Genomic DNA, 27,982 nt, shown 5'->3' on the forward strand with positions numbered 1-27,982 from the left:
CAAAATTCCGAGGTGTGAAACTGCTTATATGCCTGGGAAAAATCTGTGTTTCCAATGGCTGAAGCCAAAAGAGGAAAGCAGAAAGAAATGGAAACCAAGAAATAGGCATTTTCCTCTTCCCCTCTCCCCTCCCCTCCCCCATCTCCTCTTCCCCTTCTTCTTCTTTTAAAATATCATATAACTTTATTTTGTAAGTACTTGGGAGTTAATTTAGTTTTTTAAGAAAGGAGAAATAAACGAGTGAAGAAATGCATAACAAAATCAACAAGACTTGGCCATCAGTTGGATGTAGGTTGAGGGAAAAGAAAGGGTGTCTTTCTATGTTCCTGATCTTTGGGACTAGAATAATGGTGACAATGTTAATGGGTATAAAGAACAATGAGAGATAATGGTTTCATTTTGGCCTCTGAGTTTCATGGACTTGTGCAGAGAAAGGTGTTCAATGCAGACACTTAGAAATACAAGTCTGCAGATCTACAACTGAAGAGGAAAGTCTTGACTGGAAATCATTAGCATGTAAATGGAAATAAAGTCCAGGGATCTAATAGTTAAAATAGCCCAAGAGAATGGGCAAGGAGGGTAAAATGCTGATAGGACAATGCTGGAAAGCACAATAACTCTCTGAAAGGAATTAGAAAAGGAAGTTTGACCAAAAAAGCAGGGCATATAAGAGAAGTATGTGGGACCAGGGAGTCTTGGGAGGAAGGTGAGTTTCAGAAGAAGGGAGTAGTCAGAGTACCAAATACTACAGGGAGAAAAGACAAAAGGTCTTGGGTTTATCAACAAAGAGATATTGATGTGTCTTGCAGTGCTGGTGATGATATTCTAATGAGGATGGTAAAGTATAACTGGGTGGTGAGGAAGTAGAAGGAAAAAAGGAGACTATAGAAGATGAGTAGTTAGGGGAAATCTTTGGGGGGTTTTTGTTTCTTTTTGTGAGGATAGAGAGAAGGACACAGAATAATGTCCTGAAGGAGACGTGAAGGGATAGGATAAAGAGTACAGAGGGAAGGACCGACCCTGAAGGTGCTGAGACATCTTTTCTTTGGAAACTGGAAATATTGGTGTCAGACTGATCTAAGAGCTAGGAAGAAGTGAGAATACTCACTTTGGAGTCAGATATTTCTGAAATAGAACCCTAAGTCTACCACTTAGTAGCTGAGCAAACTTGAGCAGGTAAACTTCTTTGAACCATAAATCCTTATATATGATTTAAGAAAAATAATAAATAACTTTCAAGGTTGCTGTGAAAGTCGATTTGGTACAAACTTACCCAGGAGGCATGTATTATTATAATATGTACACTTGGGAGGGGCTTCCTTGAAATTGTGATGGATTTCTGAGCTCCCCACTTAAGCACCGAGGCCTAGAATCAGTTCTTCAAGGACTAAGAAATGGTTGAGTCCTCTATACTGAATGCAACCAACACACCTGGTCAACACCTGTGTACGTTTTACTCTTTTTCCAAGTTGTAATGTAGGATCCTGAAGCCGATCACAGAGGAAAAGCCCAAGTCACACAGCTCACAAAGACGAGCTAATTTATCACAGCTGTCCTGAAAATATTTACTATGTCCCTGTCACACCATATGCTTTTGGTTTGATAGGAAGAAGAGGCTGAAACTGGAGGGAACCGTGAGAGGTTGAATTGTGTTTTTAATCTTTCTTATAAAAATGAAAAATTAAACTGAGAAGTGCAGCGTTAGAGCTGCTTGTAAAGTTGACCCCCTCTGGAATATTTCTCCAGAGATTCTAGCTCCAAGCTAAAAATCAGAGGTTCTTGGGTTTCTTCTACAAAAAGTGACAGGGCATTACTTACCTAATCGTGCCCTATAATCTCTCCTTTCTCGGAATTCCTCCTGGGGTTAATGCACCCACACATATTTATATGCTTCAGCTTATATTTCTTTGTTTCATGTAAATTTATTTTTTTTTTAGCATTTTTAGCATCTACATGTGTTCCTTAAAGGCAACGGGCATGGCTTTCACTTCTTTTGGGTCATTGTCTCCCACTGCTTAGCACAGTGCAAGGTGCCTGATCACTGCTGAGTTACTATAGACCGTTGACTCACCTGTATTATATAGCATAGCCATTCTAGGTGGAGTCAAGGTAGCAAATGTATTAGATTATGTAGAACATTCTGAGGTCATTAAGATCTTGGCAAGCATGAGAAGTGGCCCCAATATTTATGAATATTGCTGTTAAATAGCATGTGTCACTGGAACTGCCACAGTCCCTGAAAAACTGGTGTAGGAATAATAACACCACCATCTACTCTTATGTAGCTCTTCGTAATTTGGAACTTAGTTAATAATACATTACTCATTTTAGTGTCACTAAACCCTGTACACTGGTTAGGGCAAAGCCCTTTTCTCAAATGAGAAAATAGGAGTGCGCAGAGATAAAGGAGTTTGTGTTTATGAAATTGGTAAGTGGCAGAGTTGTTGTTTGAAGCGAGACTTTCTGCGTCCAAATGCGGTATACTTCCCATCCCTTTACGGGAACATAGTAAACTAGTTTTCAACAGAATAAAACTTTCTGGGACAGGAGGGACCTGCAGATGTGTTCCCCTAAACAAGAGATGTGGAGAAATCTGGAGATAATCTTAAAGTATGACGCATCACAAATTTGTCTGAAACAGTCTCTTCACCTGGACTTGAATTGGACACAGTTTTAATGGTCCCCTTACAAAATCTGGGCAAAGAAACAGAATCTGGCAGGGAGACAAGAATACTTCCTCTTCAGTAAAAAGAAAGGGTTAAAATTTGATCCTTTGCAAGTTTAAGGTGGACGAGAGTCCTGGATTATCTAGACTCCAAAAACTAGGCTAAAAGGCTGTATTTCCTCCCTAATGTCTTTTTCAGCTTATAGGGAAAAAGTGAAGGGGTGTGTCTGGGGGAAGGATTAGGGAGGGGAGAATAGGACTATTTTCTTCTAACAGTCTGTCTTAAAAAAAAAAAAGAAGAAGAAGAAAAGAAAAAAAAGAAAGAGAAATAAACGTTTGTTTCTGTGATTAAGCCCCCATTTATGTTTAAAACATAAATGAAGAAGGGACAGTTCAAGGCACAGAGGAGGCGCGTGTTCTGATTTGGTTGTTTACCATCAATCAGACCGTTGCTTGGCAGACACTGGATGGTTATGAGCCTGAACAAGCTGAAAAGGGGCAGGAAAAGAAGTGGAGGCAGCATTCTTCCTATTTAAAGCTGCATCGCTTGAAAAAAGTTTTCTCAGACTGTGCTGGAGCTGGTGCTGAAAAAGGGGGTTTGCAAAGGCTGCCCCGGGGCTGGTGCTGAAAGAGCCTGCAGCTGACTTCATGGTGCTACAATAACCTTAGAATCTACTTTTCACTCCCAGGAGGACCCACATGTCTAATATTTAGACATGATGGCAAACTGGGTGGAAGCAAGACCTCTCCTCATTCTGACTGTTTTATTAGGGCAGTTTGTCTCAATAAAAGCCCAGGAAGAAGGCGAGGATGGTGAGTTTGCCGTTTGCTTTGCTTGTGGTGTTTCTTGCACGGTTTGGGAAATAGGTGGAATGTTAAGCCTCGGGAAGGAAGAGCATGAAGAGGAAGCTCTGGTTTGAAGCTGAGAAGGGGGCTGACAGATTTGCACCTGGGAAATGGATCTGAAGACAGTCAGGCTGTTTGTAAATCTGGAGCTTCTACATCGGCCATGGGGCAGAGTATACTACTGAATATTTCTGGGAGAGTCTAGGATAAGTCCTTTTGCCTGAATGTGGAGAGTGGGACGTTTAAAAGAAGAGTGCTTAAAACGGAGCACTAAAGGCACTTTAAGTCAGAGGAGTTCTGTTCTGTGGGCTGGAGTTTTCAGAGCGAGGAAAAGTCGCAGCAGAAGCTGGGTAGGGTGGAGTCTTTTTTGTACTGAACTTCAGCTGCTTCATACAATTCTTTGTTTAGAAAAACCTCTGCAGCCACTCTGATAACTGATTTTTCTTTGTCTTTGGCTCCTTGTTCTTCTCTCTTTACAGACTTTTACTTCTTTCCCATTTTCATTTGTGATGTTAAAACCACTTTTGCTTACTGAGAGCCAGTCTCCTTTACTTCTCCGTGACAGAGGCTGATAGAAGCCAGATTTCTTAAACAGTGGTATTTTCCCACCCTACTGACTTGATTATCAGGACAGTGGTGGTTCCCTGCTGGATGGCGGAAGGCAGCAAATCAGCATGCCTTATATATAGAATGTATTTATCATGGAGCATTTGCATGGGCATTATCCTTTAGACGCAAGTTTCTTTTCCTTTTTTTTTTTTTTCCTATTTTAAGATGAACCTTGCCTGGTTACCAACTTTTTTTTTTTTCCTATGCAATTTGCTCATGTGAGGTTGGGTTGTATGGTATAGTTAAGCAAAAATACCTGGCTCCTATAGAATATAAGAAAATACTTAATTTGGTTCCACTGATTATTAAATCCTTATTCTCCAGACATGTTCTTTTTCATAATAGGCCATTATAGATTTTCATAACTATTTAACATCAAACTCAAGTTTTTAAAACTTAGCACATTTAAACTTTTCTGTTATTGTCTTTCATATATACTTTTGTGTATATGTAAATATGCAGACATATGCATATATGTATGTATATATTTTTTAATACCTACTACTGAGTCTTTTTGCTCTGAAGATGATCATAAAATTAATCTAGAGGCCACAGGTTCTAAGAATAATTTTCAGAGTGAAAATAAAAATGTGAGATGAATACCCAACAATCTGTCCAGAGTCCCATAGAGGGGGCACTTTCTAAAATCTTGGAACTTTTTATGTTACTTTTTATGTTTTCAAAAACAAGGCAATTGACAAAAGGTAAAACTCTTGAGTTTTTTTGTAATGGTGTGAACAACATCCGTTGTTTGGAAGGGTGGGGAAAATAATTGGGAAGTAGAAGTCAGGAAAGGGGAGAGAGAAAACACAGAAAAATTACAATAGAAATAGCAAATCTAATTATAAAAGGGACAGTTCACTCCACTCACCCACCAAAACAATCAACAACTTTAATTTAAAACCTAATTAACACAACGTTCCTTGTTAGTATATTTTAAAATAGATAACTTACTTTTATAAAGTGTGGAAATAATTGAACATGTGAATAAACAAAAGGAGTGTTTCATAAGGTATATGGAATAGGCTATATGTTAACAGACTTACCCAAATAGTTGTAATTACTCTGTAGGTGTTTCTGAAAAATAAGGAGAGCTTAATTTTTCTTAGTATTAATTTACATAAAAGTTAGAAATTTGTTATTAGGTGCAAAACTGTCCCCATCTCCATACCAACCTCTCTTCCCCCAATATAACCAAACAGCACAGCAACTGGAATCCCAAATATCAGATTTTACAGAAAAAAGTATAATTCCTTGCATTCACATTGCAAAAAATAATTTCCTCTGTTTTATTACTTGACCTAGGAGAGTATATGTGATAAAAATTCAATAGCAAAAGAAAGTAGTATGGCCCTAATTAAAGGTAATCTAGAAAAGAATTCAGGAATCCAGTATACTCAGAGTTTCGTAACTTATTTTGGTTTCAGTTATATTGAATGGATACTTGGCAATACTTTATATCCCCTGTTCAGGCTTGACACAAGCTTAATAAACAAGTCAGAATTTTGAAACTCCACATGATTTTAAGTTTGGGGAAGAGTAAGTTCAGGTACATGCTTGAAACTAAAGAAATATCTAAGGTACACATGCAAAACAAGTATGTCAAATTTTAGTTATAACTAAGTCATATAATGTGGTATTGACTTTGCGTACAAATATGTCCCCTTTGAAATGGAGAGACGTGTTATCACATGTAAGTGGATATTTACAAACTTTCATATTTTTCATCTATTTGACTGTGGTTATTTACCAGAAATGTAAACATAAGCATAGTGCCTGCTTGATAGAAATACTTATGAATGATGAGATAAAAGTAAGTAAATCAAGTTTTAGGCCTTTTAGGCCCAAACATTGCTACTTGTTAGTAAATTCTAAGAACTGAATTGGTTTTTTAAATTCCTAAGAACTGAAAAAATAAAATAAAATAAATTCCTAAAAACTGAAAGGAAGTTGGGCTAACTTTAGTTGAAACTGTTAAGTAACCAGAATCAGAGTTAAGATGGCAAAATCAGCTTTTCATGAGTTTTTGGGTATGTGTGTTTGTGATGTGGTGGTGGGGTGCTTTAAAAGACTTCCCATTTGTTTTTTGTAGAAGAAAATACTAGTGCATTTGTAGTAATTTTTACATTCCTAAACAAAGTTCTAACACCTAGTGAGTTATATGCACTCTTGCTATTAGAAATGGACAGACTTAATCTTAGAAAATCATCTTTGGTATGAAGGGGTATGAATCAAGGGGTATGAATCACTGATTTCAACAACAGAGAAGTAACAGAGAGAAGGGAAGGTGCAGAAATGTACCATTTTATTTTCAGAGGCCAGGCAGGTAGCATAAATAAGTGAAGTAAATGAGTGTACATCAATAGGGAATGATGGGCCTGTGGAGAACTGAAGATGCATGTCCACTTCAAGGCATTCAAAATTAACATTTTCAGAAAGCATTGCATAAGCCAAATGCAATATTTGAGTGCCAAGTTTGGCTCATGGACCATAAATTTGCAACCCTCTTGTTGCAACTCTACAGTGATATCCTGGACCCAACCCAGCTTCTGATTACTAAGAGATGAGGGGCTCACAGTCCTTTTTATATCATGGTCTCTTGTATTTTATTATGCTATATCTGCCATTTATCTCATCGTGAAAATACAAATTTGAAGAAACAAATGCTTATTGCTCAGTATTACTTGGATCAGATCATTTTAAAGGAAGTAGAGAGTATGAATACATAGCTTAAGATACTTGATCACTCATAAATTGTTTTAAACACATTACTATTGAAATAGATACTTTGGATCATGTAGGACATGCAAACTTTTCTTTTATCATGGACGTTTTAATCTAGGTTCAGCTGCATCTAGCAGAATGCAATAGTTTAAAAAAATGTATTTTTTTCCTCTTTTTAAAAGAAGCTTTTAGTTAAGTAATGAAAAGCTGGTATATTAGCTCTACAAAGTCACCAAAGTCTCAATCTCTTTCTAGTTCTCTACTCTTATATCCCTAGGGTATAATCCTTGAAGTTACACTCCTAGATGGCTGCTGGAGTTGCAGCCATTACATTTACTTTCCAGGCATCCGGATAGAGGATGAGAGACAAAGGTGGTGATTCTTTTTTCATGGAGATAATTAGGTCTTCATTCCATTTCAACTTACTTATAGTGGCTGAAATTTACTCACATAGTCACACAAAGCTACAAGGCTGGCTAGGAAATGTAGTCTTTTAGCTAGGTAGCACTAGCTATGTACTCTACTGAATGGAGTTATGTTATGAAGGATATAAAAGAGACAATAGCTGTTAGGAAGCAACTATAATCCCAACCACAATGAGTGTCAGCCACTTTAAGTGGAACAATCTTCTAGTTTCAATGGGCAGGATATAGTTGTGTGATTAGATCTACCCTGGTTATTGTTCATTTCTGAGTAGTATATAAGCCAAGAACATTGGATGGCATTTATTCTTTGCTTCCTAATTCTTTCCAGATAAATTTAGAAGTACCTATAACTTCTATTCAAACTAAAATGAGGCTTTACTTTGAAAAGTATATCTCTCTATGTATATGTAGACTGTAGATGAAGAGATAAAAGATAATTTTTTTAGATTTATTTATTTGAAAGAGAGAGAAAGAGAGGGGAGAGCATGGTGGAGGGGCAGAGGAAGGGGGGTAGAGAGTCTTTTAAGCAAATTTGGGACTGAGCTTCAGAGCCTGATGGGAGGCTCAATCTCAAGATCCTGAGATCACCACCTGGGCCAAAACCAAGAGTCAGCCACGCTCAACAGACTGTCATCCATGTGCTTTGATACAGATAATTTTTTTATATTGACAAATACAACATATGCTTTGACCATGACTCTTTAGGTTAGTAGGTAAACAATCCACAGATCCATGTTGAGCTGGCTGTATGATCATCTGAAGAGCTTGTTACCAATATAGATTCTAGGCTCCTCTCCTTTCCAAATACCCTGATTTAGTAGGTTTGGATGGAATTTGGGAAGCTCTCTAGGTGATTCTGATTCATGTTAGTTAACCACTGTATTACATCTCTGCCTAAGACTCTTTTGATCTTGATGTAGACCAGTTGGCTTCTTGTTCCAAGACTACACAACTGTGACTTGGTAGTAACTTGCTACTCCAGTTATTCCTTTCAGTTACAAGTCTGCCTAATTAAGTTTATAGATAAACCATTGCAAATTCACTGTCAATTCTGGAAAAATAACTTGATGCCCAAATCCTCTTCATAGGAGCTTAGGTAAATCATTCTACTATACAGTGGGCACATGTTTTTAAAATATATTTTCAGGTGAATATATTTCTTTTTCTCTCTTTTACTTCCTGTTCTTCATACTTTTAGCACTGTCACTGCAGACCTACAATTCATTGTGTTGATCATTCCAGAAATGCACATAATGCTGGAAATGAGGTAGAAACAGAAAGAGAAAGCTTTGTTTTGAGGAGCTTGGACTTACAAGATTGGAATCATGTTAATCTATGGTCACAGAAAGAAATCTATTTAATCAAACAATGTGCTCCTACTTGAAGGACAGTCCATACATCATCACTTGGCCTTTTATCACATTTATAAAATGTTTAAATGTCAGCCATTTTTTGATCTACCATTTTTTGCTCTGAGATCACAACATTAAAAAATTTAGATTTACATATGAGAGATGTAGTAATGGTAGGGGAAGAGACTAAAATTGTTAGTTATTAATTGATTCATTGTATAAATTTGGGCAAGTTGTGCAAGTTTATATAAAACAATGGAGTTGGGAAGATATTGACAATTCAGTTTTTCTCTTAATTTCTTTCCATGTGGATTTCATCTAAATTTCCTGTAAGACTGTTGAGTCATGATAGTCAATATTTTTAAAAGTATCTACTTTTGGCATTTGCTGGAGGGGGCAGACTCTCATATGGAAAATTTGCCTTAAAACTGTGGCCACATTGGCAACTATAGTGTTTTTATATATTTTATTGATATGTTCTAAACTAAGCCCTTCAGAAGAAATCAAGGTGTTTTCATCTTATACTGAATATATTCACTAAGGAACAGTGTATAAGAGAAATCACAATAGTGCAAGATTCTTCTTATCCACATGCCTTTTACATAGAAGGTAGCAATGTTAACAATATTAATGAATTAATATTAATAAATTAATGGAACCTTGTCCCTGTAGCTCTGTGGTATAATGTTCAAACTCAAAAATGTTTACATGCTTTTCTTTTTTAAGTTTCTCCTGGGAAGGAGAAAAGACACCTCACAGTTCTTTTCTCTCTCTCTCTCTCTTTTTTTTTCTTTTTTGGGTGTCTGCTCAATCAGAATTTATAATTCAGTTTCAAGAGACAACAAATATATTCTCAGTGGAAATGTTGCTTGCATCATAAGTGTCATAGCCTTATTGTAGTATACATACTTTAGTAAGGAAAGTAAGCCCAGTCAAGTAATCACTGGGAAGACACCTGGTTTTGCTCTGCTATTTAGCAGTTTTGCAACCTGCAAAGAATGTTTTAGCCTCACTAAACCTTTGGGTCCTCATCTAAAATTGGGAAAATGTACACTCCTGTCAGTCTGATGGTACTCTTAGGCAGATCATTTGGGAACTTTACCTGAAGGTAATTTTAGAACACTTAAATGAGACACAGAAAGTGATATTACAGTCTGATTTCAGTCATCACAGATACAAACCTTAGTGGCATATTTTCTGATCAGTTACTAAATTTTACCATTCTATCTGCTAAATACTTCCCAAATATACCTCTTCTCCCTCTCTTCTACAAATGCCTTGGTTCAGGCCCACATCAAATCCCTGGATTATTGCAATAACATTTAAATTCCCTGCCGTGCCTCGTATGTGGCCACTTCCCACTCACAGGTATATAGACCCCATCTGTTGCCACTGTGATATAAAACTAAAATCTGCTCACATCATTACCAGCCCTATAACCTTCTGCTGACTCCCATAAAGAATAATGTTCAGGGCTCCTAAGCATGGCATACAAGACCTTCTATGATCTGGCTCATTTCTAGAATTTTAGTCAGATCAGCTGTCACTCTCTGCCTCAAAATAAGAAATTGCTTGTAGTTCCCAACTCCCACTGCATATACACACATGCACTTTTCCTTCTTTTCTTACCTCTGCTTTCCAGATTCCACTCCATGTTATGAATTCATTTTATGTATTAGGTACATGATAGTTATTCCATGCATTTATACCAATTGAATATTATTCTTGAAAATCTAAAAAAAAATTTTCCACCATTTATTCAAGTACTAGCACACTTACTTCAAACTCAATTTTTGCAAATTTGCATAATCTTGAGCAATATTTTTTATTTCTCTATTTCTTAGTTTCTTCATCTACAAAATTGGAATAATAATATTTACCTCAAATAATTATTATGAAGACCATCATGTATATAAACCACCTATGTAGTATAGATCCTGACAAATAGCAGGAACTCATTAGATGATAGTTGATACTATTATTCCATTACTATTTAATAATACAGCAATAACAATAAATGCTTATTAGGTGATTATGAGAATGAAAATATTAGATATTATGGAAAAATAAAAGAAACAACTTTTGCTCTCAAAGAGATGAAAGCCTAGTGTAAAACTTAAAATGCAAATTTTACCTACCATTGTATTATGGTCATTTTGATAATACATCAAAATATGTAACTAATTTCTAACTGGGCTATATTTTAAACCCATTTTAAAATGTTACTCTTCAAACAGTAGAGTTTTATTGTATTGGCTCCTTGTGTAGGTTTACTATGGGAAATAACAAAAGAAACAAAAACATCTTTCCATTGGAGACCGTCTCAAGGCCATGTGGTTTGAAGCATCACCCCACCTCTCCCATTTCACACCCCACACACACATTTCATTCTCTGCAATGGTTTCCAGTGTGTGAGCAAGCCAACCACGTTTCCTTCCATGTCCCAGTGCTACCTCATGCCTGTCTACCAGCTATGTCTGTTTCAGAGTTTATTTTCTGAAAATATGATAGTCATAAAAGTCTCTATTCAAAATTGGAAGCTTATTTTCCTCACTGCATTGCCCTGGGTTGCATTTGGAATGAGAGGAATTGCTTCACGACACAGGGATTTACAAGGCAGCTCCCAGGACTATTTGGATGCAGTCATGGGGGTGACCATCTTTTCCCAGACTGTTCAGCAAGCCTCTTCATTTTCCAAAGGCTGCTGGTTTCTTCACTCCTTTTACTCCCAGGAGATTTTTGGGAGGATTACTCCAGAAAGCAGAAACTGGTGTAGGAAGTAGGCACATGATTCACACTCACTCACACTTTCCTTACTTTGCTGCACTTTTGTTTCTTCTCAGTTTTTTAAACTTAAACAAAATGATGGGTTTGACTTAGAAGGGAGGTATGCATGTGGAAACTTACCAGGTTATTTGTAGCTAATAATTCTTTTAATTAAATTTGTATTATTCAGTATGTTGGTTCTGTGGCCATCAGTTTCAGATTTTTTCATCATGGAATTCTAAAAATATGGATGGGTTCCATTGCAAATAAATTCATTTATAGAGATTTAATATTTTCATTTATCTTAAATAGCAGTCATATGCTTATTATTTCCTCCTGAGGAAGAAGAATCTATCAGATTCCTTTACGCTAGTTTGAAGTTATTTTTAAGCCATTTTCCTCTCATTCTTTGCAGAGCTTTATATTGAAGAAATAATTAAATTACAGTTTAATTCAGAAATCATCTTGGGGCGCCTGGGTGGCTCAGTTGGGTAAGCAACTGCCTTTGGCTCGGGTCATGATCCCGGAGTCCTGGGATCGAGTCCCGCATCGGGCTCCCTGCTCAGCAGGGAGTCTGCTTCTCCCTCTGACCCTCCTCCCTCTCATGCTCTCTGTCTCTCATTCTCTCTCTCGCAAATAAATAAAATCTTTAAAAAAAAAAAAAAAGAAATCATCTTTCTCATGTTATTGCTAATTTTTAAAAAATATTTTATTTATTTGTCAGAGAGAGAGAGTGCACACAAGCAGGGGAAAGCGGCAGGCAGAGGGAGAAGCAGGCTCCCCGCTGAGCAAGGAGCCCAAAGCGGGACTTGATCCCAGCACCCTGGGCTCATGACCTGAGCCGAAGGCAGACGCTTAACTGACTGAGCCACCCAGGTGTCCCTGTTATTGCTAATTTTTGAGCTAGAATTTCTGGTAGGATGGACTGGTGGACAGTAAGGTTAACTGCTTACCATAGAAGATGAACTGCAAAAGAAGTTCCTCATTTTCTGGTCTTTGGCTATAAACACAAAACCTCTAAAGCTTTATAAGGAAGGTTTATACTTTATTTTGAGAAGGCAGAAGGATACTGGTCATTCCAAGGCAAATGAGTGATTCTGATATAAATATTTTCTTTTACACAAATTTGTACTTAAAACAAACAAACAAACAAACAAACAAAAAAGACTTGGGCCCTTGAAGGAGGAACAACTGAACATTTCCTCAGGGATCTTATGTTCAAGCCTTAAGGAGCTAACAAATGTTATGTCTTTCTGAGTGTTCATAAAAAATATCACTTCTTTCTCTAACCACTTCCTATTTCCCCTCAAATCTTGACATCTACTGATTTGATTAGGCATGTATTTGTGCTTTTATTTTTCTCCCTTAAGCATAGTAAAACTGAACTGCATTTTGCTGAGAAACAACTAATAAATTCCTGAACAAATGGAGTTCTCATTAGCCTGGAAAGATTTCAGTCTTCTTACAATCTGTTTATTTTACTTAAAAAAAAAGTGGGGTAATTATGTAGAGAATGAGACAAAAATGAAACAGAATTAGTGCTATAGAGATTAACCAGTGAATACATTCAAAGTTCCATTGGCAGTGCTTGTGTTTGGATACAGGGAGGAGGATGAAATAAAATTAAATTAGTATTTTTATGAAAATTAAGCTAGTATTTTTAAATTATATTTTGGCATATTCAGCATATAAATAAGTATGTTTCATAAACTTGCCAAAGTTACACTTACCTGAGCTACCTTGTATTCCTTCTACATCTGTTCCATGGATGCAATGTTACAGAGTCCTGAGCAGGTTCAGTTCTAGAAAAACAGTTTTAAAATAGATGAATTTTATTTTGTTTTGTTTTAGGAAAATATGCTTTCAAGATCCTTTCTGTTTGAAGGGAAAGCATTGAGAATTCTGCATGAGAATCAGGGTCTCCCACTGCAGCTCCACCTGGATGTCACCTTCCCAAATTTTGCTTCAAATTACAGACTTTTCCTTGGAGCCTGACCTCCTATCAAAACTTAACTGTTTGGTATCCTCTTCTTTCCTATTCCATGAGAAACTAATATACAACACGTGCTCCCTATAGTTACTATAGTTACTATTCTAATGCACAGTTTTAATAGTATTACTCCCTTACAATGAGAGCCAATTATGTGGTAATTTGCCTTTTGCAATCTTTTTTCCACTATTCTGTGGCCATCAGACTCAGCAGACATCGTGGCCCTGGGTGAAAACCTACTATCAGGTCGACTCTGCGGTTCACGCTTTAGGCGGATGAAACATGGCTGTCACGGACATTCTGTACTTGCCCATGGAGGGTTCCACAGTCAAGACATTAGAATCATTTCAGATCCATTCTAATTGAAACTAGAAGTTGCCTACGTATAATCAAAATGGAAATTTGCCTACCACATTCCCACTATTTCTGAAGAGGACTTTTGAGTTTCTTTAGGATAGAACCCTGTGGTAGTGCATCATATGGAAGGCATAAGTGCATGGAAAGATGGGTTCTCTGTGGGTATGCAAGGGTGCCAATTAGCATCATTGTAATACAATAAAATGTAAGGCACCAAGCTAATGTGAGACTTCATGATTGTACCCATATCATGTCTTGTGAGATTTATTTAGAGAATTTCAAAGAGGTTGAGGAAGTTTGTGACATCTCTTAATTTTTGTTCTTTAATTTCTATATTTTTTTACCCCATCTACCTAAAACATAGCCATTTTAGAATAAAGAAATAGATAGACACTACCATGATACTATCTCTCTCCCTCTCTTTTTTTTTTTTTTGAGCCAACAGCATATATACTGTCAATCGGGCCTATGGACAGAAAGAACAACAGGTCATTGTTTCATAGTGAGTTTTTTTTTTTATTCTAGGAAATTACCTCAGTTCCCAACTATTAACATTTTTCAATACTTAGGGCCTTTAACAGTTAGCAATTTCTACATTTCAAACTTCTTCCACTTACTTTCCATAAGTAGTTAATAAAGCATGGGTCTTTGGAGTCTCACATTTGAGTCCTGATTTTGCCATTTGCAATCGTGTGACCTTGAGCAGGTTACTCATCTTTGAAACTCAGTTTTTTCATCTGTATGTTAAAGAATTGAGTCAAAATTCTTGGCACTTTAAAGTCACTAAAGAAAAGCAGATATTATTAATACTTAGGATGGATTCCCTGATTAGGCAATTGCAGACTTATTTCTCCATAACTGAAATGATTTCTATCAATCCACTCCAAGTTACTAGGTGTAATAGGAGGAAGAATGGGGGAGCAGTGACTTCTAGGCATGAGGGGTAGAATGGGAGGTTAGGAGGGAGAGGTATAATTGGGAGGTTTGAAATGGCAATAAATAATTTTTATTTATCTCATGTTTTTTCCTTGAGCCAGGCCTCTGCCCAACTCTTGATTATTCACAAAGCAAGTTAGGAAAAGCAAACAAGCAAAACCCCTGAAAGTTATACTTTGGTATTAGGATGCATTTCACCAACTTGGCAGTACATTTACTCATTTAATTTTATTCTTTTTTTCTAATATAATGATTTTAGCAACTGTTTGCACATTTGGTTCAGGTAGAGTTGTTTAAGAAAAGTGAAACTCTACTTCATATATAAAACTTCTGTTTACCCACCTCATATTTTACTGATGTCAAGGCAGACTTATTTAAGCCCTGGGCAATGTTTTTGTGAGGTATGGCATGTGCCTCCACCTGGGTGGTCAGTGGAGAGTAAGGCGCTGTGTGTGTGTGAGCTCACTCAGCTTCTACTAACTCAACATGGCAATAGGACTTAGAGAGCACTAGCCAGGAGCAGATGACTAGAATAAAGTGAGACTCCTTCCTTATAAATTCCTTATAAATACAATGTTCTGGAGCCTTAATTTCCTCATTTATAAAATAGGGATAATACTTTTTATTTTATTATCTTACAGGTACAAAATAAAGAAGTCATAATATGTGTGGAAATCCTGATACCTATAAAGGCCAATATAGGGGTAGTGTTATTATCTTAGCATGCCTTTACTGTGAGGAACAGTTAGCTGAATGCAAACTAAATGTTTTCTTTTAAGTAAATAATAATGTTAGTGATCCAAAGGAATATAAGACTCTCCATTGACATGAAAGAAAGCAAGTTAGGGTGTTTTTTTAAACCTTGAATTGAGGAAAGTAAAATACCTTCTTATATAACTATCTAGGAACATCCCAAAGCCCCCAAATAGGAATTAAATAGGAAAAAATTAGAACAGAGGCTTTGACTAGAGGATAAACAGAACAAACAGAAAAAGAAAACATGATTTTTGTGATATAACTGGACTGTAGTCTCTCCACAAGCAAAAACAGCTTCCTGGCAGACGGCTGAATCCACTATTATCATTACTTTTCCCCTATTCATCTCTCATCAGGAAGCCTGTCTCAAAATCAGAGTGAAGCTCTGAGGGTCTGTTTGTAGCATGGTATCCCTTTTCCCAAGGTCAGAAGGTGACTTTGAGCTAAAAGTTTAAACTGGTGACAAATATCCACAGCAATATGAGCCAAGTGTTTAGACAAAGGTTCCATCATCCCTCAGGCCTGTCTACTTTCCGGTATATTTTAAGACTCTCTACTTGTACGGAGAGAAACATGCAGTTAAAGAGATGAGGGCTTCAACTAAATAGACTGTTACTTTCTTTCATGAATAAATTGTTGAAATAATTTTAAAGAAAAGCTTCTAGATTAAAACTGGACCAGGACAGGAAATCTGCATTCTAATTGCAGTTCTATCATGAACTAACTGGGTGATTTTGTGGAAGTGACTTAAATTCTCTGGCCTTCAGTTTCTTTTTCTTTTTTTTGTGAAACTTGTGATATATTATCCAGAGCAGTTCTTCCTGCTCTGAAAGTCTGTGATTATAGAAGGATTACAGAAACTTTACTCCACATAGGCTAGATTTGTGCTATACTCCTGTGAAGAATCTCATGTACACTTTTGGTAGATTGAGGAATCATGCATAATCTCTGTAGATAATGCGTTTCTGTACTTTTAAAAGTATTTGAAATTTTTATCCAGGTTTCTAGTTATTGACCCAACTCTCGTTCATTCAGGAATACAACTTCCAATATATAACTTCGGAAAATGATCTGCTTTTCAGTGAATGGCTTTACAGCAAAGTTTCTAGAGAAGTTTCTAAAAGGAGACAAAATTTCTAGGCAAAAGTTCTTTCTTTTGGGGGGTGCAGAGGGAGAGGGAGAGAGAGAATCTTAAGCAGGCCCCACGCCCAGCATGGAGCCTGACATGGGGCTCTGTCCCACATCCCTGGGATCATGACCTGAGCCGAAATCGAGTCAGACGCTTAACCGACAGAGCTAGGCAAAATTTCTAAGAGGAGGTTATGAAAAAAATTTACAGTAATATGGCCTCAAATTAGGTAGGTTTCAGATAATTTCGAACTTTCCAACAACAGAGAAAATGTGTAAACGTATCATGTATTGTATTACACCATTACAACCGTAAGACACCATGTTCTCTGGATATTTTTTGGTGAGGCGGGCGGTCAGAGTTAAGCAGTATCCTAGGCTCTCACCCTTAGAGCTGATGGACTTGTCTTTGTGGCAGAGACACTGTTTGCTTTTCCTGACGACTGGACATACTAAACTGCTAGTCTATCCAGACTTTAAACAAAGAAAAAAAGGAGAAAAAGGAGAATGAAAAGGTTATGGGCTTACATGTGAGGAGTAGATTATGGGATGGTCATACTTGTTTTTCAATCCATATTTTATTCTTATTCTTGAGTCATTATTTTTTGCAATTATGTTTTTTGGAAGATATGTACATGTTTACTCTGAATATCTAGAAGGTTTGATTTATTTCACTAATATTTCTTAAACACAGAACTTGTTATAACATACTGCTTGCCCTCCTTTTACTTCAGGAAAATGAGACTCCATTTCTGTGCTTCTTTTCCCAATTTTCCTCCTTCAGTAGTACTGACTGAGTCTTCTAAACATTTGTGTTCCCAAGTCCTGCTAGAAGTTTACTTCCAGACATTCTGGGGGTAGAGAACAGCCTTTTTTTTTTTTAATGTCTTTACAATAACTATGTATCTAATTCAGGTGCATGAGATATTTGGATTAAAAATCTGAAAAGAATAAAAAAAATACTACTCACAAATGCTCACCTCCATGTTCAAATCAGAGATGCCAGTGGGAGAAAACTGTCAGATTCTAGACAAATGTACTCTTCAATAAATGAGATCTACTTGGTCCTTTTACAGCACTTGGTAATAATTTACTTCCTGGTGGGGGGAATGTAAATCCCCCTCCAAGGTCATTATAAAGTTGTGTTAGTGACATTGGAATTTAATTCAGATGATTCTGAAATTTTTTACTTTCTATTAAAGGAAATAATGCTCTAATCTCAAGTGATGGTAATTTTGACTGGCTTTTCTCTACAGAGGAAGATCGTCCCACTATACACCTATGAGGCTCTTACTTGCCTTCCTTCATTTATTTATTACTTCAGTAAACATTTACTGAGTACCTGTTGTTTACCAGGCACTTTACTGACTGCTGCAGAAACAAACATTTAATCCTTGCCCCCAAGGAGCTAATCATGAAACGGGCACAAGTAAAATAAAGGACAATACTGTGTGGTCTGTGCCGAGATGGAGGCAGGCAGAGGATCCTAGGGGCACCAGAAGACATTCCTGCCACATATTGCCTCGGAGGTGGAGGGCTGGAATGGGAGGTCAGGGAAGGTCTGAGAGGAGGGAACACCAGAGCAGAGTCATTCCCCTGCATTCACTCCATTATCTCCTTCATCTGCCTCCCATCCTGTCTTTCATACATCCAAGTCCTTCACATCATAATCGGGTCTGATGTGCCTCCTTTTAAAAACTTTCTGATGATCCCAGACGTCTTTGTTCTTTTCATCTAAAGGACAGCATTTCCCCTTTCTGTGACACCTTTGGTACTCGAAAGAACCTTTTCTGTGTTGTCCATTGTTTTAGTTCATTTATCAATAAATGTCATTGATATTTTAGTTTTATCATATGCTCCTTCAGAATAAAGACCATCTCTCAATGGGTTAAATAGGCGATGGGTGTTACGGACAGTGCTTGTTGTGATGGGCACTGGGTGTTGGATGTACACACCTAAATTGGACACCTGAAACTGATGGTACACTGTATGTTAACTAACTGGAATTTAAATAAAAATGCACAAAAAAAGACCATCTCTCAAACCCAGAAAATCAAATGCATTTCCAGTGCTATGCATATTGTAGATACTCAATAAATGTTTGTGGTTAATAATTAAAGCAAAATATATTTTTGATGATTCAAAATCAAGTGGCTTTTCTCAGTTAATTATCAGATTCTTTTCTAATTATATTACTCAATCTTGCTGAAGTTTTTATATCAATAGCAAACTTAAAAAAAGTTGAATCAGCTTTTATGTAAAGGTTAGCTATATTTATGTGCCTCTTTGTGTGAAGCCTCATAAAAATATATACTCTGAAGCACACAAATTGGGTACAGAATAGAAACAAAAGTTAATTTTATAATTTATCTATTTTATTTATAGTGACTTTAGTCAGGCTTTAGGGACACAAAGATGATTAACACACTATCCAGTATTTAAGGGACATGTGTAATGAGGGGAGTCGACATATGAGCCAAAAAGTAAAACACAATTATAATGAATACAATGAGAAAGAGTGCATAGGGTTATCCAGCTCACCTCTGAGAGCAAGTGACCCCAAACATAAATGATGGATGTGTGGTAACCAGCAGAAAGGAGACAAGAGAGGAGCAAGAGGAGATGGCATCCAGTTAGGAAAAAAAGACATGAAGAAATACTCAGAAGCATTAATCAGCATTGTTTTGCAGGAAAAGTGCAAAAAACTGCAGAAAACTATAGCTACTTTAATGTCTTGGAGCATAGAAGGGAAGGTAGAATTATCTCATTCATTATTAAAAATGTAATTTTCTTTTTTTCTTAAGATTTTATTTATTTGTTTGACAGAGAGAGAGATAGGGAGAGCAGGAACACAAGCAGGGGGAGTGGGAGTGGAAGAAGCAGGCCTCCCACGGAGCAGGGAGCCTGAGGTGGGGCTCGATCCCAGGACCCTGGGATCATGACCTGAGCCGAAGGCAGATGCTTAACCACTGAGCCACCCAGGCGCCCCAGAAATGTGATTTTCTAGACAATTTATTGATTGATTATCTATAAATTCTGTATTTAATAGTCATAGAGATAGCAAGTGTAGGTTATTATTTTTCTTTCCCTATCCATTAAAAAGCTGAGTTGTGAAGTCATGAAGAAATACAGGACCATAGTTGGGATAAGAGGTAGAGTCAAGTAAGGATTTTTGCTTTATTTTATTTTCAGATGACAGAATGGGATGTTTATAGTCTGAGAGAATGTGTCCCAGGGAGAGGGAGATCTTGAAGGTACAGAAAGAAAGGGCAATAAAGACTAACCACGATTCTGAAAGGCACAGCGTTGCGTGTAAAGGTAGGGAGGTTAGTCTCAAAGAGGAGATGGGATTATTATATGTTTGACACTAGAAGCAAGGAGGCGAAGATGCAGATGTAAGTGCAGGTGAAAGCGGTCTGTTTGGGGTCCAAAGGGCAGGAGTGGAAGGTTGTGATAGCTCATGCTTGAACACATTATTTTTATTGCTTCATTTTAATGTTTCAGTTACTTTAATGCATCAATTTCAATTCAATACAAAATTAAATCCATTTAATGTAACTAATTAAATTGCATATCTTGGAATGGCCCTCGGGACCAACTGTTCTAACTATAGGTCTGTTTGGGCTAACGTGATGCAAAGATTAAATTATCAGTAAATTACTTGTTTTTATTGAGAATGTTGGTTGTCAGACAGTTGCTCAAAATGCTTCTGCATCATGATGCATAATGTTATTTTTTCCAGCTGGGTGGTGTGCTATTCTTTTGGACAGTCAGCTTCAACTTTCCATCCGTCCCTAACTACCCTGCCCCACCCCCACCACATGTTACTAAATCACAATGATTCAAAGAGATTCCCTTTCTCAGAGGTAAGGCTGGGGTTTTCTGTATAGGCCAGTGGTCTATATTCAGTTGACATTTATTTGTAGAGTTAGCTTCCTCTATGAGTAATATCACACTCTAGGTAGGATTGTACAGTTCACAAAGTACATTTACTCATTTGATGCACGCATAAAACCTAAGAACCTTAGTTTACAGATGAGGAAACAGACTCACAAAAGATAAATGATGCAGTGGATTTTGGACAGGGATATAGAACTTAGGTTTTCTGGCTCCCAATCCACAGCTCTTTCTATTGTATCTTATACAGAGTAGAAAAGGAAAGGAGCGAGACTGTTTTAGTCAAAAGAAAAGCACTCCACACTACATGAAAATCGTGTTTGTTTAGTGCTGCATTCTTAGAGACCTCAGTGAGACCAAACCTGTGGCAGGCAATGATTAGGGAAAGTATCACTTGATCTTGTAGAAGTTTAGATTTTTTTTTTTTAGATTTTTTTCCAGACATGAAAGTTGGGGATTATCATGAAGAGCTGTAATGAGGAAATAAACAAGCAACTTTTAATTTATCCAACTAAAAATTTTACTTGAGATGAAGCAGGAAACCTTGTAAGCAGGACTCTGCATAGAGTTGAAAACAGATGCAATCACAGGATGTGTTACAGGGTAAAAGCCAAAAATTTGGAAAGAAAAAATTATGCGGATTTAGCACTCAGTGAGACACCTTTAATTATTAGGTTTTCTGTCCTGGCTTTCTACACTCTGCTGATTATAAAATTAATGAAAAAGTCACTGGTCAAATATTATTGTGTGCTTCCTCAATCCCTGGATTCTAAGCTCCAGGTCAGACACTGGAAGTAGAAAGAGAAATAAGAAATGGTCTTCTTACTTATAGAGTCCTAGTATGAGAGATACAACTAGCTGTAAATTTTTATAAAGAGAACTGATAGATAGATAACAGCATGTGTGCAGATCTGCTGAAGCTGGTCTATAAATTAGTTAAAAGCCACAAAAACCAGACATCTACACCAAACACTTTCAGTAGGAGGATCTCCAATGAAAATATTTGTTAAGAAAATATTTTCTTCCTTCTGTACTGACATTTTTTTTTATCAAAACATTTGTTCATCTTTCCATGAAGGTAGTTACAAATGAGTTGAAGATTTAATCACCTGCAGAAGTGTTTTACATTTATGTAAATGCTGCCCATTGATAATGAATCAATCTACAATAAAAAATATTTGTCTGACTTCTGTGTACCAAGCCAAGTGCTATGGTACACTCAATCTATATATTTATTAATAAATTCAGAACTAGAAGCCATGGTTCCTCACCTTAGGAAGTTTCTAATTTAGTCGGCAAAGTAAACACTTGAAATAATTAAGCTAAGAAATAGGATACATAAACACTGAACAAAAATACATTAATTCTTGAGAATAAGGCTGAAGTAAATTTAGGAAAGGGGAAAATTGGCTGGAGCTGTTAGAAAATGAGTGAAGGTTTCAGAGAGGAAGCAGGCAGGAGAATTTGGTGTTGCTGTGGAAACCATCAGAAAGGTTCTCAGATTGGGGTGCCTGGATGGCTTGGTTGGTGAAGCATCTGCCTTCGGCTCAGGTCATGATCCAGGGTCCTGGGATCAGATGGAGCCCCACATCAGGCTCCCTGCTTAGCAGGGAGTCTGCTTCTCCCTCTGCCTGTGGCTCCCCCACCAACTTGTGCTCTCTCTCTCTCACTCTCTGCATTCTATCAAATAAATAAATTTTAAAAATCTGAAAAAAAGAAAAAAGGTTCTCAGATCAATGGTAATTTTTTCACAGAGATCCAAGGGAAGGGCAATAGAAGAAAGGTACTGGATCCTACAGTGTGGAGTTTTCTGACCTTTCTCAAAGGTCTTTGAGAGAATAGTTTTCCAAATAGTTAAGAACCAAAGCAAAATTGCCAGTGGTTAGATTTCTCATATGTTCAAATATATTGATTTCTGAACTAATTTCATATAGTGGTTATTTAAGTACATATTTAAGTAAAATTCTACTCAGCCAATTTTAGTTCTGTATTATTTTCTAAAGGACTTATTGGATGTTATTAATGAAATGATGGATACAATCTGCTGGTGTTTCTGCAGTGTGAATATTTTTAGTGCTAGGAAATAATTTGTAATGCTGATGAGGTCTTGTACAAAAGTAGAGGACTATGATCAGTGGATTATATAAGCAAATTGCATAAAATCCACCTTGGCTTGGTGATATTTAATCTATATGTGATAAGAATACTTGTTATCATAAAAAATGACACAAATTTCCATAAATTACTCAATAAAGCCATTACTATGGAGTCAGTCATTGCACATCTCGTTAGGTATTACAGTGCAGATTCTCAGAGACCCTTCTATTAATTACTGGTATGATGACCTAAAGACTTTGACTTTCTAATTAAAATTCAGCAAGTATTTGTTGGATATGCACTGTGTTCCAGCTACTGTACAAGGCTCTGGGAGTACCACAGTGTAAGATACACTCCCTGCCCTCACTGAATTCAGTCTGTCAAGAGAGAGGGAAAAGCAAGTATATAGAATGGGAATTATTTTTTAATTTTTTAAAAGATTTTTTAAAATTTTAAAAAAATTTATTAGAGAGATTGTGAGCATGAGTGGGGGTGGGGCAAATGGGGGGGAGAAGCAGACTCCCCACTGAGCAGGGAGCCCAAAGAAGGGTTCGATTCCAGGATTCCATGACCCCTGAGATCATGAGGCGAAGGAAGACGCTTAACTGACTGAGTCACCCAGGTGCCCCTAGAATGGGAATGTTTTAAAAATTTAGTTGTCACAAATAAACCTTTTTATTCCTATTTAGGTAAAGGAATAATCACATAGTATAGTTAATATCAGATAAAAATAGTTTATTATTTCAGCCATTTCATTGATTGTAAAAATGGCAAGTTGTTTCTTCCAACCAGGACATACCAGGGAGAATAGGGCATTTTGAGCTAACTCTTGGCAAAGTTTTATTTCAAGCCAGGATACCACAAAACATTTAGTTCACCGAAGAATTAGCCCACATTTTATTTTTGTCATCTGAAGCACATTACGTTCCAGACTTCCTATTACTGGCATGTGTGAGATACACTTTGAAGTAGACAGTAGTCTGGGTTGGGGTTCTTTGCTGTCCATTCTGTCCAGTCATATTGGCAAAGTGGTGAAAATATCACCTCTTCTAGCATAAGAAGATAACAGAACACTGTGTGATTAAAGTTCAAGATGAATGAGGAAATGATATTTCTGTTCTTTTTGGGCCTTTTTATTGAAACGTCTTTAACATGCTCTGTTAACTCAATGAATGTTTTCAATTCTTCTCTACCACTGTCGTTTTTTTGCTTTTGTCTTGGATGAAACTTCTAGATGTGTTATTATTTGTATATGCTTTAATAAACACAGAAGAAACGAATCTTTTTAAAAGTTAGCAAATTGGGACAACTTTTAATGTGATCTAAACATATTAGCATTATTTGTATTTACATCTTTATATATATATACATATATTTATATATATGGGAGAGATATCTATATATTTATATATACTTTTCATTAAATAGTACAGAATATTTAACTGCTTGCTTCATTATAGCCTGAGTGCTGAGTGTTGTCCATTGGGGAGATGGGTGAAAAATGAGAAGTAGTCAGAACCATTACGTAGTCATATTAACAGTTGCCTAAGCCGAATTTTCCATTTTGTTACCAGATGGTATTTTTTAGCTACCATGGCAACTAATCCTCAATCATATTTTCACTATTTTATTGCAAATTATTACAGTAACTTAATAGAGCATATGCTTATTAATATTCCCTCATGTAAATTAGTACTGGATTTTGTACTAGCTGTTTTGGAAGTTACAGATGATAGTGAGGTTTTATACTGTCAGTTTAATGGAATTTATTCTTAGATAACAGATTCAAATATTTGGCACAAAAATGCAGTTGAAACAAATCAATATATGTTTGGGGTATACAAAAATAACATTAATTTTTTCTATTAATGCATCAGTGTGTGATAACATTCTGCTCATTTAATGCATGTGTCTCATTGGGGCAATCTCTCCAACAAAGCAGACTAACCAGACTCTTTTAAAATTAATATATGGGGGCAAGGCCATCAATATATATCAGAAAACTGAGCATATTTGAAACTTCCAAGTCTTGGCAAGTCCTGCTGAAAGGAAAAATATGTTGAAGAGAAGAAACAATATATTGGTTTGTTTTCAAATGTAATATAAATGATAATTTTATGGTGTTTTTTGTTCTCTTATTTTTTAAATTCTACAGTCTTCAATATCCATAGCCAAGAATTATTTCCCTAAAAAAGGAAACTTAAAATTCATTTATTTAACAAATATTTATCAAGTGCCATGTGACAGCCACATTCCCTGCCTCTGGGGCTGTAGCAGTGAGCAGGCCTCTGACCACATGGAACTGTGGTCAGGAATTCTCCTGTAGGGTGCGGCTGGCAATTAACAGCACTCCAAAGATGCCCATGCTCTAATCCCTGTAACCATGAATGTGTTACCTCACACGGGAAGGGATAATTAAGTTTATGGATGGCATTGTGGAGACTCATCAGCTGACTGCAAGAGAGGGAGATGAACTTGCATTAACTGGGTGGGCCCAACGTAATCAGAAGGAAGAAGAAGAAATGCAGTTGCAAAAGAAGATGTGACAATGAAAGCAGGGGTCAGAATCAGAGAGAGAGATTGGAAGATGCTACTCTGCTGGTTATAAAAATTAGGGCAGGGTCCACACGTCAAGGATTGCAAATGGCCTCTAAAAGCCGGAAAAGACAAAGTAAATGAATTTTTTTCTAGGGTGTCTAGAGTGAGTGCAGCGCAGTTGACACTTTGATTTTAGCCTATTGTATCCCATTTCAGACTTCTGATGTCTAGAACTGTAAGATAATAAATTTGTGTGAAGCCAGTAAATTTGCAGTAATTTGTTACAACTGCAGTAAGAAATGAATACAATATAAAAGTGGGAGGGGGAATTGGATAGAAGAACCAGAGAGACAGCAGTATGAGATGGATGGGCCTGATGTCACTGGTTTTGAAGCTGGGATGGAGCCATGAGCCAAGGAATACAGGTAGCCTCTAGAAGCTGACAAAGGCAATGCAATGAATTCCCTACTGACACCCATGGGAGGAAAGCCAACCCCTTGATTTTAGCCAGTGAGACTCATCTGGGACTTCTGAGCTCCAGAGCTATCAGATAAAAAATTGGGGTTGTCTTTAAGCCACTAAGTCTGTGACCGTTTGTTACAGCAACAAATAAAAATTAATACAACAGGATAAGACAATATATAAACAAGATATTTTAGAAAATAGATAATTTTTTATAATAATTGTCATAAAAGAATTAAAACAAAGTAAGGTCTGGAGCTGTGTGGTCCAGTATAATATCCACTAACCACTTACAGCTACTTACATTAAATTAAATTTAAATTAATTAAAATCTAAGTGCTGCCAGTATGGCTAGTGACTATTGAATGGGATAGTTTAGATAGTAGAAGATTTCCGTCATCACAGAAAGTTCTCTTGGACAGTGCTGTTCTGGAGAGTGGACTACTTTACATAAGGTGGATTCAGTTTGTGTGAAGATCTGGATCAGAAGGAATTGGGTATGTGAAAGGCTGTGGAAGGGGCATTGCAGGTAGAAGGAGCAAAATGCAAAGCAGTAAGTGCCTGGTCATTTTGTGGAACTGATTCATCCAGGCAAAAACACAACTCGCTTCAGTGGAAGAAGTAATGGTAGCCGTCATGAATTATGGCTTACCTATCAAAAGAGGCTCATCTTTAGTAAACTTTAAGTCCTTCTACTGATAAGTCTTGAACTAGAACTTTACGTTGGTAGTGTATGTTTGTTGTTTTTTTCTATATATTCATTTCATTGTTCTTTTGCAGTTTATATTAGTGGTATTGATTTTCAATGATCATATCTTATGGATTAAAAAATAGAGTTTCTGGTATGGTTGTCTCCATTAAGGAATCCAGAGAATTTGTGTGTGTGTGTGTATGTGTGTGTGTGTGCTCTTTTGTTTGCTTGATCATTTGTTTTAATTTTTTCCTTTTAAACTATTTTAACTTCAGGATGTTATAACACTGATTCATAAAATATGTCATTACTAACATGATAGAAAGTGCCAGAGTTTGCAGTCAGTGGGTTCCAATATAACCAGAGAATATTGGAGAGCTGTTACTCAAAGGTAATGTGGAATCTCAGGGGGTCTATATGGGAACTACCTTTTAAGGCAAATGTATCTTACCAGTGAAAGTGATGGAGGATGATTTCCAGATGTTGAAATGCTTGTTTTGGCAACTGCTACAGAAAACTGAAACATGTCTTGCCAGAACAACCAGAAGGGATGTGAAGCACTGATATAAGTGGGATCAGGCACATGGCAGGCAAAGCAAACAGAACCCAGAAAGTATAGATACAGGGAAGATAGGTGAGCCAAGAGAGCAAAATTCAGAACTCCAATTCATTGCATGTCATGAAAGCATGTTTGCCTCTGTCATGGGATGCACACACACGTTTATCACTGCTTTACATGCCACTCACCCCTTCCTCTACCTTCATTATCTTTCCTGTAAAGATTGATGTCAGTATGCTAATCAGGGAAACTCTTCCCAGGTAATATGTTTGTTAGATATTATGGGGTTAGTAAAACATGCATGGCTGGAGTCAAACAGATTTGTCTTCCAGTCCTGGGTTCATTATTTACCGCCAGGATGACCTTGACTTAATTGCTTAACCCCAATAGTCCAATTTTTTAATCTGTAGAAGGGAAGTTATAATCTCATTGCCAAAGTCCTGTTGTGAAAATCAAATGAAATAGTGTATATGAAGTGCATGCAGAAAGGAGTTTTTCTTCCCATCTGCCCCTTCTGACAAACCTCCAGAATTCACATGTTTTTGTACAGTTAGGAAAAACACATTTTCAGAAGACATCTGAGAATTGAATCTAATGTTGACAAACTCCTAGATCAGATATTTTTAGCCAGGTGGGCTTTTTGTGAGCTCTTGTAATAGAATCACATAGGCAACCACGGATTCTCTTTACACATCAGGCACCCTCTGGGGATTGTTTCATAAAAGGTGAAGAAAATACGAAAATGAGGTACAGGTCTCTGATTCAACAGTCTTACACAATTCACAGCGCTCACCATAGCACATACCCTCCCCAATGTCTTATCACCCAGCCACCCCATCCCTCCCACCCACCACCACTCCAGCAACCCTCATTTTGTTTCCTGAGATTAAGAATTCCTCATATCAGTGAGATCATATGATACATGTCTTTCTCTGGTTGACTTATTTTGCTCAGCATAACACCCTCCAGTTCCATCCACATCGTTGCAAATGGCAAGATTTCACTCTTTTGATGGCTGCATAATATTCCATTGTATATATATACACCACATCTTCTTTATCCATTCATCTGTCGATGGACATCTTGGCTCTTTCCATAGTTTGGCTATTGTGGACATTGCTGCTATAAACATCGGGGTGCACGTACCCCTTCAGATCACTACATTTGTATCTTTGGGGTAAATA

The 27,982-nt window shown here is 36.9% G+C and overlaps 1 protein-coding gene across 1 annotated transcript in view; it reads left to right on the top strand.

Moving 5' to 3' along the window:
• Positions 1 to 3,060: 3,060 nt before the first annotated feature.
• COL5A2 (collagen type V alpha 2 chain) overlaps positions 3,061 to 27,982 on the top strand; it is a 139,757-nt gene continuing 114,835 nt past the window's right edge. The window contains exon 1 of the mRNA XM_081813982.1: positions 3,061 to 3,478. Within this exon, the coding sequence (XP_081670108.1) occupies positions 3,382 to 3,478 (97 nt within the window). The 5' untranslated portion in view covers positions 3,061 to 3,381. The remainder of the gene's footprint in view (positions 3,479 to 27,982) is intronic.

This window comes from Leptonychotes weddellii, chromosome 3, assembly GCF_054177405.1.
Source record: "Leptonychotes weddellii isolate Sample4059 chromosome 3, ASM5417740v2, whole genome shotgun sequence".
NCBI classification, from domain to species: Eukaryota; Metazoa; Chordata; class Mammalia; order Carnivora; family Phocidae; genus Leptonychotes; species Leptonychotes weddellii.